This window comes from Molossus molossus, unplaced genomic scaffold (assembly GCF_014108415.1).
Source record: "Molossus molossus isolate mMolMol1 unplaced genomic scaffold, mMolMol1.p scaffold_m16_p_13, whole genome shotgun sequence".
NCBI classification, from domain to species: Eukaryota; Metazoa; Chordata; class Mammalia; order Chiroptera; family Molossidae; genus Molossus; species Molossus molossus.
Genome location: NW_023425348.1, coordinates 40,876,800 through 40,890,068, shown reverse-complemented (window position 1 = coordinate 40,890,068; position 13,269 = coordinate 40,876,800). Strand labels below are relative to the sequence as shown.

The following is a 13,269-nucleotide window of genomic DNA, read 5'->3' as shown; positions in this document are numbered from 1 at the left end:
CGACACCAGTCTGCAATTTAATGTAACTCCAGCCCCCTGTTTCCTTGGTTTTGCTAATGTCGGGAAGATGGACATTCAGTAGTTTAGCACTGGCCAGACCCTGCAAAGGATCTAGTGATAAAGGACACCTCCCTGACCAAGTCACTGCAGGACATGCTACAGATGTGCTGAAGGCCAGTCACTGTGTCTTCCTCTGGTCTACACTAGGTGCCCACCTGCTAAGGTCCAAATTCTTTGGTGTGGTAGGTCCTCACCAACGGACCCTAAATCATGCTTCCAGTCTCAACTCCTGCTACTATTTCCTAACAAGAACCCCACGCGCGGGCATGCAATTTCCCCATGTTCTCTGAACGGACCAGACCCGTGAACATCTTTGTATCTTCGCACATGCTGTTCCCTTAGTGTGAAATGTCTCCGTTCCTCCTCGCCACCCAGCAACCCCCTCTTCACCCGTCGAAACCTGGCACAAAGGTCACCTCCTCTGAGAAAGTGGGCACAGAAGCTTCTGCTGATTGGCTGTCTCTGAAGCGCCAAGCAGCGCAGGAGCCTGGCGGGCCTTGCTTTGTGTGTTCCGAACACAACCCTGCCAGGCCGACGTCGATCACTTCCACTTCACAGATGTGAAAACGAGGCTCGAAGGACCTCAGAAACTTGTCTGAAGTTACTCAGCGAGTGAGTGGCAAAGTCAGGATTCAACCAGTCAGTCAATCAACTAATAAATCACCAGATATGGACTGTGCTCCTGCTGTGTCCCGGGCACCCCGGTTATAGCAGAGGAGAAGATGGACAGACGTCCTATCCTCCTGCAGCTTCCAGCCCAGAAAGAAAACAAATGACGCACACGTAGTTGTGCTCTCAGACAGAGACGCAGGGTGGCCATGGATTTAAATGCACACTGTGTGAATCTCTGCCGCCGCTGAGGTTCCTGGGACAGCTTCCCTTGTCACCCACTGTCGCCCACGATGGGGAACTCCCAGAGCACGAAGCTGTGCCCACTCGTCTCAGGGCCTGAGTGTCCTGCACAGACCCGGCACAAGAGTAGGCTCTTAAAAGGTGCGGTGTGAGGACCACCGGCCAGTGGCTGCCTGGGTGCCCGGTGGGAGGAGGAGCGTGCAGACCCAGGGCCCTGGCAGGCAGAGCTGTCTCCTTACCTGGGAAATATCCATGACAGAATCACAGCTGAGGGGCCGGGCCGAGGTAAGGTCATTGGAGCCCAGGAGGGTGGAGATGACCCCATTCTGATCGATGCGCCTGATCATGGTGCCGTCCACGAAGTAAATCAGCCCGGACTTGTCCACTGTGATGCCTGGGCAGAGAACTCAGGGTTAGAGGTGGTGACAACCCACATTCTCATGGAGCCTTTCGGACTGACAGAGAACCTCCTGTCCACGATTTGATTAGATTTTCTGTACGTCAATCATTCCCCTTCTAAAGATGAGACAGATGCCAGAGGTGTCTGAGTACTTGTTTAGAGTAGGGATTAAAACCCAGGTCTTGAGACTCTCCGGGGCTCTGGTCTGTCCACCTTCTGCCTCTGAGGATTGTTGTCTATCACCCGATCTGAACGCAAAAACTGGACTCATCACTTCTGGGGGCTTGTTAAGCACAAGAGGTAGCGGTAAAGAGGATTTTTTCCGATATCAGAACTGTGAATTAGTCAAATTAACCTACTTCTGAAGACTTGTAATTATACTAATCTAGTCTCCTATCTGGTAATGATTTTTCTGTTCCTCCAAAATAACCATCCTTCGTGTTTTTCTATTTTATCACTCTTCCAGTTTCATTGGTCATTCCAGAAGTCTAGAGCCCAGAAAAAGAATCCTTTGGGTTTGTGTAGAGAATGCTGGTGAAGTTAATTTTAAAAAATGGCACATTGAGGAAAGGAGTCAAAATTATGACTAAAAATCATCTGCTCCATTCATGAGACTGCCACCCGCTGACTTTGTGTGACCTTGGGCTGGTCCCTGGACGGTCTGCATTTGCTTCTCAGCTGTTACGTGAAGGGACTTTTCTAAATCGGCATTTCTCACCCTTGGATGTGTGTGCGAGTCACCAGGAAGCTTGCTGAAACGCACCCCAGGCAGCTGTTCGGAGCGTCTCGGAGGGGCCTGAGCATCTCTTGTTTTTCTGACAAGCACTTCGGGTGATGATGATACAAATCAAAGTTTGAGAACCTCTCTAGTAAATCAGTACTTCTTAACCAGTGACGTGCAGCAGAATTACCTGAAGAGTTTGTTCAACGTGTCCCTACTTAACCGCACTCTTGGAAATACTCGTTCAGGGGGGCGAGGAACAAGGCTTGTTTCAGAAACGCTCATGGGTGATACTGACTCCCCCTCAGCTCCAGAACCCTAGGAGTTGACACACCCCTACCACATGGAGGACTGCTCAGGGGCGCAGGGGCTGGACCACAGATGAGAAGTGCCCCCAAACCAGGTCTAGATGGAGTGAGTCATGCCACGGGGGTGCCCCTAGGGGATGACAGAAGCCCGAGAGGGTTCATGATGAAATAAAGGAGGTTCTGATCAGTTTTGTTTTGTTCAGTTTTCTCTGGGGAAGGAAGTGAAGAAAAAGCCTCAGAGGTAGAGACACTTAAGTATGAAGCTTTCCAGTGGTATAACCTTGGGCGAGTCACTTCACTTCCAAGTCTCAGTTTCCTTATCAATAAAACGGGGACAGCCCGGCCGGTATGGCTCAGTGGCTCAGCATCGACCCATGCACCAAGAGGTTGCCAGTTCGATTCCCGGTCAGGGCACATGCCCAGGTTGTGGGCCTGATCCCCAGTGGGGGGCGTGCAGGAGGCGGCCAATCGATGTTCTCTCTCATCGACATTTCTCTCTCTCTCTCTCCCTCTCCCTTCTTCTCTCTAAAATCAATAAAGAAAAAAAAAACTAAAAGCATAAATAAATAAAATGAAGATAATAACATCTGACTTGTAATAGCCCTCAAGAATTATTAGTGACTTTCAATGATGAGAACGTGACCAGCACTCTGTGCGTTTCAAGACCCTTGCTCTCGGGGCCCACGTGTCTATGACAGGTCAAAGGGCTGTTTCAGACAGCAAGGGCCTCTGAGAGACCCAAACCCAGTGGGGCTACTAGGAGTTCTTCCCCCTCCTTAGGCTGCTCAGGGCTGGAGAGCGAGCGATGTCACAGAGGACCGGCAGCCTCAGGGCAGGACGCCTCTCTCTGGTCCCTGCCTAGAATGCAGATGAGTGGCATTCGTCAAGTACCTGGACAGGACTTCTCTCGCCTGCCTGGCTGTGCTGCCGCTCTCTCCCGTCTGTGACTGGCGGGTGCTCCGTGAACAACTGGGTTCCTTGTTTACAAAGTTGGCTGCACAGGCTAATAGAAGTAATCTGTCCTCTAATTAATTACTTCATTTTTTTTCTCCTTTCGTTGTGCTAAATAGATGAACATCTCTTGTTCTCCCTGCTCCAAAGTGTCAGCATATTGTGGCACCTTTGTCGTTCCTATCTGGGTTAATTGCAGGCTTCGGGGCAATTTCACTGTGTGTGTATGTGTGTGTGTGTGTGTGTGTGTGTGTGTAGGGTAGAGAACACATGTGTGTAGACCAGTGATTTTCAACCACTGTGCTGCAAGGATGTTTAAAACATGCAATACCTGACTGTTTAGTCAGGGGCAATGACCTCTTTTCCCTTAGACTGTCAAATGAAAAAATGATGACAGCCAACACAACAGTAGCCATTTGTCCGGTGTAAATGGATAAAAATTATACCTATTTTTTTTTGTCAGATCAGCAAAAAGCATAATCCATTTTTTGGTGTGCCGCGGAATTCTGATAATTAGTTTGTGTGCCATGAGATGAAACAGGTTGAAAATCACTGGTGCAGAGCAACTGAGAAAGACCTGGAGAGAGTAAAAATTCTCAGGAAAAAACAGTTTTAATTCATAGAGTAGAATGTTACAACTGAAAGGGGTCTCAGGGATTACTTAGCCCAGTCTGCTCATTCACCGATGAGGACACTGAGGCCCAGAGGAGGAGGTCACAGAGCCAGGGAGTGGCGGAGCAAAACCATAATGCAGGGTCCCTAGGTGCAAGCTCTCTCCTCTCTCAGCATTAGGACAGCGTATTTAGGAGGAAGGTTAACCACAGATGTCACAATATTCATCTCACAGTTACCACCTGACCACTGCAGTATGCGGTACAGACACAGGATATTATATAACATGATATATGATGTGATGTGATGTGATCCAACAATACCATATAGTATAAAAATAATAATAGGAATCACCATTGATGGGATGTTTATTATGTGACTGGTACCACTGTACTAAGCATTTACATTCCTGATTATATTTATTGTGTACTGCAACTGTACAGTATATCTCTTTCATAGATGAGGAAAATGAGGCTCAGAGGGGGTAAGCAACTCACCCAAAGTCATACAGCTAGAAGGCGGCAGTGGCTGAATTTGAATACAGGATTGCCTGATTTCACTAGCACCTAATAGCTTTGGTTTGAAATCAGGCCCTGAAATCTGGCACTATTTAGTAATACAATTACTTGTGGCATTTTAATAGGTTATGACATAAAATATACTAATTTTGACTCTAAGAATGATCCTAGGAGTTGGACACAGAAGGTATTATTATTTTTCTTTCTTTGTTTTATATATATATATATATATATATGTTTTTATTGATTTTTTTTTAGAGAGAGAGAGGAAGGGGGAGAGAGAGAGAGACAGAAACGTCGATGGGCTGCCTCCTGCACGCCCCCTCCTGGGGATGGAGCCCCAAACCCAGGCATGCGCCCTGACCGGGAATGAATTGGTGACCTCAAGGTACATGGGAGGACACCCAACCAACTGAGCCACACTGGCTGGGCAACACACAAGGTATTGTTACCCCTGTTTTATCGATGAGGACCCTGAGGCTTAGACACTGTAGGTCACTGGCTTTAAGGTGACTGATGGACAGTTGTTGTTAATGACGGCTTCTCCTCCAAAAAGCCTCTCAGTCAGTCTTCTAGGCACAAGGCCCCCTGGCTTCAGGCTCCCAGGCACAGTTCTTTCTCCTTGCACCTCAGGGAGCACTTCTCCCCCCTCCCCTATCGGCGTGACTCACATTCAAGTCTCCTTTTTTCTGTGATAGTAATCTTATCTGTGCACCTACAGTGCACTGCATACTCGGTAAATAACTGACCAATAAGTGAATGAAGAGTCGTGATGGTGGGTATGAAGAGGCCCAACTTTTTGCAGGACTCAAATTGAAACTATAGCACATGACATGTATGGAGACGATACACAGCAAGACTTTATAAAATAATAATGTGAGAGACAGCATAAATATCCAACAGTAGGGGACGGATAAATCAGTGATGAGTCGTCCGTTTCATGGAACACCGTGTAGCCATTAAAAATCGGGACAAAGAATAATGACATGGAGACATGGTCATGATTTATCAGTTACGAAAAAAGTAGGTCGCTAAAAGTTTATTTAATGCGATCTCACTTTATTTTTGATATTATGTGCACCCCCACGCTTAGAGAAAAGGCTAGGAGGAGAGATAGGAAATATTAACTGAGCATATTTCTGGCAGGTAGAATTATGATAATTTCAACTTTTCTCCATAGAGTTCATCATATTTTCCAAAATGTTCACAATCGTGAACATGTATTTCTTTTGGAAATGGAAAACACCCCAATAAACGTTACTGAAAGTGAGTGAAAAAAGCAGCCTTACCCCTGGGGTTGGTAAGCGTGGCTTCTGTGGCCTTCCCACCATCCCCGCAGCGCGTGTCATCGAAGGGGAGGCACTGGTCCCCTGTCCCCGCAACCACCTCGGAGTTCTTGACAAGGTCCTTCACCACCGTGGTGGACTTGATCCTAAAGACCCGTCGGCTGTTGGTGTCGGACAGGAAGACGGCCCCGCTCATGGGGTCTGTAGTCAGGTAGTATTTATGCGCTGGACTGTGACTGAAAAACAAGGACATGCCAGTGGATGAACACGGTCTTCTTACCCAGTTGGTAGCCAGAGAGGTACAACTTAAATCCAAGCACAAATGTCTCATGTGGATGATATCCCCATTTTGGGTGAGAGCTCCCCAATTTTTCTGACTCCAGTGGTTGGTCTAACTCTCCCTCCCACCCAACTCTGAATGCCAATGACTGCCGTGCCCAGCTCTCTGCATGCCCAGCTCTGTGCCATGCCCCTGTCAGATGCCCAACATATGTTTTCCCAAAAGGGTCATCCAAGAGGCTTACCATAGGTGGCCTGTAAATCTGAGCCAGAAACACGAAAGGGCTTGACTTTAAAAACACTTAACGAGTTTGACATACAAACTCTTCTCCCACAGAATTTTTACAGCAGCCCTAACACTTCTTGGCACTGACTGACGAGACCCTGGCCGATCTGATCCCAGCCAGCGTCAAGGGGTCTTCATTTGACCCTCATGCTATACTCATCAGGAGCCCAGGGGTCTCCCTCTTGTAGTCAGATGTAAATGAATTGCAGCCTTAGTTTGTAGTTTGCAGTGATGTCCTGTGTTTTGTCCTGAACAAAGCACAGGATGTTGCTGAGGATGGTTCCGCTTCTGGAGACCAGTCGGAAAGACAAGGCCGTGTGAACAGCAAAGTGAAGTCAGCCCGCCCGCTGTTGCACACAGGTGACACAGGGACAAGGCCCCGCCTGGGGCGCATGGCAGGAAAAATGCACAGCCTGGAATCAGATCAGTCTGGGTTCGAAGCCTAGCTCTGTTGTTTCCAGGTTCTGAAACTTGAGCAAATTACCTGGCCTCCTGAGCCTCAGGTTTTCTTCACCCGCAGAAAGGGGATGTAAACAGCTACCTTGCCCGTGTATTGTGGAAATTACATAAAATCACATGTGACAAATCTTTAGCATCATGCCTGGCACCTCGTAGGTGCTCAGTAATCATAATTGTTGTTTGAATGACTAGTCATTATGTCTGTTATTGCACTTGGAGAGAACTACAGAGTGGGTATCTCTCATTAAACTTGAATTTTGCTATCACACGATACTGATTTACAATTTTTTCCAAGTCTAGGCCACAGTGGAGTTGGACTCATAACTCCTGGGAAGCTGTTTTCGGTTCCTGGGCATGGGCAGGTAATTCCCAGGCCCTCAGACTGCATCTCAACACTAACGGTGCCCTCCAGGTCTCTGGGAAGGCGTCTGACTAGAAGGAACCTGCCTGTTCCGGCCGGATGGCCTGGCACTGGCCGTTGCCACGGGACAGTGGGACACACCGTGCTGGGGGACTGGGGTCAGACTGAGCAGTGCCTACAGCACCAGCTTCATGATGCAAGTAAGAGAATCAGAGAAGTCCAGAAAGAAGCTATTTTGCATTGTATCAGGCATGTATGTTTTGGGTCCTTTTGAAACACACATTTGTACAGGCCGGTGTATTTTGAATTACATGTGAAGACCGAGGCACCGTAATCTTTTCGGCATCAAGGTCTCTGAAAGTTTTCATCTGGCCCTGACTGCCCATCGTCATAACCATCCCTTGCTTTGGGCGGTGTCTTTGGGGACTGGCTGCTTCTCACAGAGCCGGGCCTCCAGACCCGGGGTTTTCCTTCATTTTCTCCTCTAATTCGACTACGACAACACGACTGTCTCCAACTGTCCTGCCTCCCTGGCCCCAACAGGGCTGTTCCCATTCCTCCTTCTCGAGTAAAGGGCAGGTTTCTCTGTCTGCAGCCTGGGTTCCCCAGAGGCCATTCTCCCCTGACCCAACCCAAATACCTTCATGTCCCCTCCATGCTCTCCCTTCCAGGACTGCTCAGTTCTCACAGGCCGACTTCAGACTCCCAGCCGAGCAGCGCACAAGGCACTTCTAGCTCCGCTCCGTCTTCCCGGCCTCCTTCCAGCCGCTCCCTCCCAGACGCCCTGGACTGCAGCCACGCCCACAGCTTGTCCGCAGCCTGCCTGCATGCCTCTAGGAGGGCTGTGCTGCTGTGTGGGACGTCCCAGCCCCTGCCCCTGTCAGCCTGTTGAATTGCTACTCACTCTGCAGGGGTCAGCTCAAATGGTACCTTTTCTGCCTGAACCTTCCCCGCCATTCATATCTAGGTTACAGGACACGTAACGTAATGTGGTGGCTATTTATTTATGTGTCTGTCTCCTACATCTGACAGTCAATACTTGAAGAGAAGAGACGGGATTTTATTAATTTTTGTATTTCCAAAATTCAGATTGGTGCCTTCTAGCCCATAGCAGCCACTTGCTTTGTGAACGACATCTCGCCCTGGTCAAGTGGTTCAGTTGGCTGGAGCATAGTTCCCTACACCAAAAGGATGCAGGTTCAATTCCTGGTCAGGGCACATACCTAGGTTATGGGGTTTGATCCCCGACTGGGGCATGAATGGGAGGCTACGGATTGATGTTCCTCTCTCACATCGATGTTTCTCTCTCTCTCTCACCCCCTTCCTCTCTCTCTAGAATTAATAAATATACCCCCAGATCAGGGTAAAAAAAAAAAAAAAGTGGATGACCCTTCCAGTTTTAGTTCATTTAAATGGTATTTTCAATCAAATTACTGAGTTTTCCTTTTAATTCTCTTTTGGGGGGTGGTGTCAACAGGGGAGCTATCCTGTGAAATGTCCCTGTGACTTACCCTAGGATACAACCGATTTAATCTTTCCAGATGCACCAATTCTGACTAAATAAAGTGCAGTGACCTTAGGTCCCACTCTGCAATGCCGGGGCAACCTCGATCTTTCTGCGTTCCCGATCACAGTTGTGCAGAAAGGGTGATTATTTCATGTCTTTGCACATTGCTCATGATAAACTGGTGCTCTCCACCTTGGCAGGAAAACGGGTCCCGGTGGGACTATGACGAGGGCCCCTGTCCACTGAGATTAGCCCCCCGAGCTTCTGGCTCATGTCTTCCTGCACTGCCCAGAGAAGTGCCCCTCGTGTGGTTTCTCAGACTGGGAATTCCAGAAGGGGCTGGCACTGGCAGGGTTGTTCCAGAGTCTATAAAAGCTGTGGCCCCATCTTTTGTGCCCAAGGACACATTTGAGTCTGGCAGTCGCTTCAGTTTAGGGGAACGAGCACTTGCTTTGAACCTATAAGATGTGGGTTCTAGTTTGAGCAAATCACCCAAACTATTCGAGCTGTAGGTCCCTTAGCTGTCTAATGATTACGTCCCTGCTCGGCTTTGCTCACAGGCTTGTCGTTGGGATCACATGAATGGAACATCTCAACAGCCCTTTGCAGTTGGTAGAGCTCTTGCACAGACTCCAGCCCCCTTCTTCCTCATGCCACCTGCGCGGGAGTGGCACCTGGACCTCTGCCGGAGCAGAGCCACGGTCCGCAGAGCACAGCTGCACAGACGGCTGTCACGGTGCAGAAACATCTGCTACCACACCTGGGTGCCTGTTCCGTCTAAGACAGTAAGGGCTTCATTCCTGACGTGAACGAGCCCAAAGCCTACTCTGACCTCTTTCTGGATGGTGAGCCCAGGAGTCTCTTGAGATGAAAGGCAATCTAGCTCCTGCTTCTGAGTGGGAACTCTCCCTGTGCCTGAGAGTAAGGTCTGCCTTGGGCAGAGGAGCATCCTTTGACCACACCTGGTGGCAGCCCTGGCGGAACTTGATTCACTGGTTCTTAGAACCAGTGGGAAGAGCTTGAGTACTACAGCCACATAGACAGGGGTTCCAATACCCCCTCGGGCAAAGCACTTCATTACTCTGAGCCTCTGTTTTCTCATCTGATAAATGGGGAAATGGGGATAATCACATTTTTCAAAGGGTTACTTTGAATAGTGTATAAAGAATATAAATCTCTGAACATGGTACCTGTTCCATTAAAAATAAAAATATCCAATAAATGGCAGCTGGTCACCATGAGACACCTCCAGAATATGTATGTTATTGCATAATGGAAAACCCAAGTATGGCAGACCTAAACCTGTCCAATCTATTTCCTGGGGCAGTTAAGGACCCTCTTAGAGTTAACAGAATATGTATAGCTGGGATTTGTGGAGATGAGCCTCCATGATCCTAGGGAAGAGATCTGGATTCTTATTCCCTGACAGGGTCCATGGAGGAAGATGGCCAAAGGACTGGGGTCCCTGGACGGCACGTGCCCAGTATGGTGGACTGCCATGGAGGCCGAAAGGGCCAAAGGTGGAGAGGAGACTGCCCTGAGGGGCACACCCGCAGGCTGAGGGCACCGGCCTGAGCCAAAGGTCATTCCTGGGAACAGTGGAGACAGTAAGTGCTAATGGGTAAAGTGGACAAGATTTCGGAAGTTCTTTCATCCATTTGCTGACAGTTACTGCTGGGGACATGCGGGCCCAGAGAGAGGAAGAGACTTGTCAGTGTCCAGGGCCAGTTAGAAGCAGAGCGGGGACCCAGGTCCTCTCGCTCTGGCTTGACTTCAGAGAACCGAGGGGCAGAGAAAGAGTCCTTCACTCCCCCCACTTTGGTTCACTTTAGAAGTAGTTTTGAGCACCCGAGAAAAACAATGACTTGAGAGAGGCCGAGAAAGTGGATTTGAAATTATACCACGGATCTATGAAAAGATCACTAACCATCGGAAACAAAAGGCACCCAAACCACCGCTCTCTCAATTACAGATGATGAGATTAAAAACCAAAAAAGCAAGGTGACCAGCCCAAGGTCACATGCGTGCACAGCGAAGCTTCCCAGCCAGGCCCCCTGTACCCCAGCTGCGTCCCAGGCAGTCACATCACTGAGTCAAGGTTTTAATGTTAAATGCTAGGTTTTCAATGAAGATCTTCCTATGAAACGTATTTCTGGGCTTTCTGAAAAACTGAACTTGAGGGCATATATCAATCCGTAGTTCAGTATCATCTAGACCAAGCTCACAGAACATCTGTTTCAGATTTCAGTGCAGGAAAAATATCCCTCCTCTGAGAAGTGAACATATTTTCCCATTTCTGATAATGCGAACCATAAAAATAATTATGTTTCCCTGTTTATTCTGGCTGGCAGGAGGTTCAGAGTCTAACTTGATATATGATCACATATATGTGTTGCCTCCTTTTTTCTTTTGTTTCCAAATTCTATTTAATTTACTTTAATGCCTATGTCTTTGGTTGTTAAGAGGACTGAATTCCTTTTTTGAGAAAGATGGAGACATCATCATCATCATATAATTGTTATGATGATGTTAAAAATAATATATCATTATTATTACCATTTAATAATAATAATAATAATAATAAGCTATTATTATTATTACCATTTCTGGAACTCCTTCTGTGCCTGGCACAATGCTAGATACTTTACGAACATCCTCTGAAACCTTTTAACGACCTCCATGGATTTTTATTAACCTCCAGTTAGAAATTAAGCCCAAAGAAATAAAGTAATTTTTTCAAGGTCACACAAGGTCACTTCAGTTTTGTCATCTGTACATTAGATATATCATGGGTACCTAATTCACAGGGTGGTTTGGGGATGAACAACTGTAATCCATGTAAATCGGTTATCCCTCTCTGCTACACACTAAAAAGCTCTATCTATACATTTAACATATATGATTGTTACATTAATATTATATCTCACTACATAGATATAAATCTCATCACTTTTGGATTTTGGGTCTCTTCTTTCTACCATCCTGACTTTATTTTATCCCAACTTGGCATCACCCTTACTTGCCATTTTGATCTCAGCCCCGTGTGGGTAACTGAGTGTACTCTGCGGCAGTGCAGGCCACAGCCCCCCTGCCCACGGCAACTTTCAAGTCACCCAAACACGTGTGAGGCTGGGGGACTCTGAGGTGACTGTCACCCGGAGTCAGACGAGTACCGCAGTGACGAGCGGCGACGGCAGGCAGACTCTTCTCTCGGTCGGTCTGATGAGGCCCAGTTCTGTCTGCCGCTGTGTCACTGTGAGCCCACATGATGAATCAGCTGTGACAAAATTCCAGTTTGGGGATCGCTCTCTTGGGGTGGTCTGTCGGGTCTGGAAATCCTCCCCTACTCTGTCCTTGCGGGGTCACTTGGCACCCCAGCCATCAGACCCGAGGCACCTGGTATGCCCACAGAAATGCAATCTGAACCCTGTCTTCCTAATCGAGATGTTCCCAAGACTTCCCACTGTGACCGTCAGTCACTCAGCACAGTTAGGATGACGTCCTCCTTTATTCTAAGGATACGCGGACTGTGGTGTTCAAATTACTATGCCAAGGTTACATTTTCCCCTATTACTTCAGTCTGTCATGTCCACAGACTTCCAGAGTAACGGCTGCACTTTGCTGGGGGTGAAAGGAGTCCCCCATTATTAATGCCTTCCCCTCACCGTAACTGATGGCCCCCCATCAGCTCCAGCCACACAGGATTCACCTGCCATTGAGCCACCTGAAACCGACACATGCATCTTACCATACAGCATGCAACCAGGCAGAGCGCAGGCGGGGACTCCCCACTGGTTGGCTTACCTATGTCTGAAATCTTTATTTCTGACAGAAGACAGGAGAGCAGGGAATAGAAGAAAGAATGAGGTGTTAGCAGCAGGGTTAGAAGCATTATTAGCAGCCTGAAAACTTGACAGCAACGGCACTGTACAATACTATAATAAATAAAGACTTAGCAGCTCTGACACTGATCTATTTCACACTGGATATTACTTGTCAGTGAGCTCACTCGTAAGCAGCTGCGCAGCACGGGAGAGGCACGGTTCCACCTGCACCACTGCTGACTTTGGGGAAGAGGGCGAGGAGGACGCACGCTGCTGCTTCCACCAGGGCCGACGGAGGTGGGAACCGCGGGCCCTCACCCCAGCCCCAGCCCCAGCCCCAGAGACATACGTGCTCACTGCTGTGCTATTAAAGGGAGTTATTAAAGCCTGCAGAACCCACCATGATTATCTTCCCAACAGAATGCAGAATTGGACGTATGCTATAATTAGGAGGGAGACAGCAACACAGAGAAACAGGCCTGGGAAAAAAGACTGGAAGGAAAATATGTCAAGATACGACATATATTGATATCTTTATTTTTCTTTCCAAATTTCATTTTCCTCTCCCTTCCTTACCCGCTGTCTTCCATGATCTCCCCAAAATGGTGGGAGGGAGACAGGGAAATTGGGATCTCTTGTTTGAAAGATCGAAATGGGAGGCCCAGAGAGGGTAAGTGTCTGGCCCAAAGTTGTCCAGCTTGTCTGCCAAGGTGGGCTGACCCCCTTGTCTATGGTTCTTTCCATCACGGTACGGGAGGTGGAAAGACAATATGAGCATTTGACCAAAGCAAATACGCTCAAGGGTTCCTTCTTCCTTGACAGAGGCCTCTGCCAATCAAACTCAT

The 13,269-nt window shown here is 48.1% G+C and overlaps 1 protein-coding gene across 3 annotated transcripts in view; it reads right to left on the bottom strand.

Moving 5' to 3' along the window:
* The window catches only part of TENM4 (teneurin transmembrane protein 4), a 390,035-nt gene that overhangs the window by 42,412 nt on the left and 334,354 nt on the right, over positions 1–13,269 (bottom strand). For all 3 annotated transcript variants that reach the window (XM_036259322.1, XM_036259324.1, XM_036259323.1), the window contains 3 exons: positions 12,405–12,425; positions 5,712–5,944; positions 1,152–1,306 (listed from right to left, as the gene is read on the bottom strand). In XM_036259322.1, the coding sequence (XP_036115215.1) occupies positions 1,152–1,306; positions 5,712–5,944; positions 12,405–12,425 (409 nt within the window). The remainder of the gene's footprint in view (positions 1–1,151; positions 1,307–5,711; positions 5,945–12,404; positions 12,426–13,269) is intronic.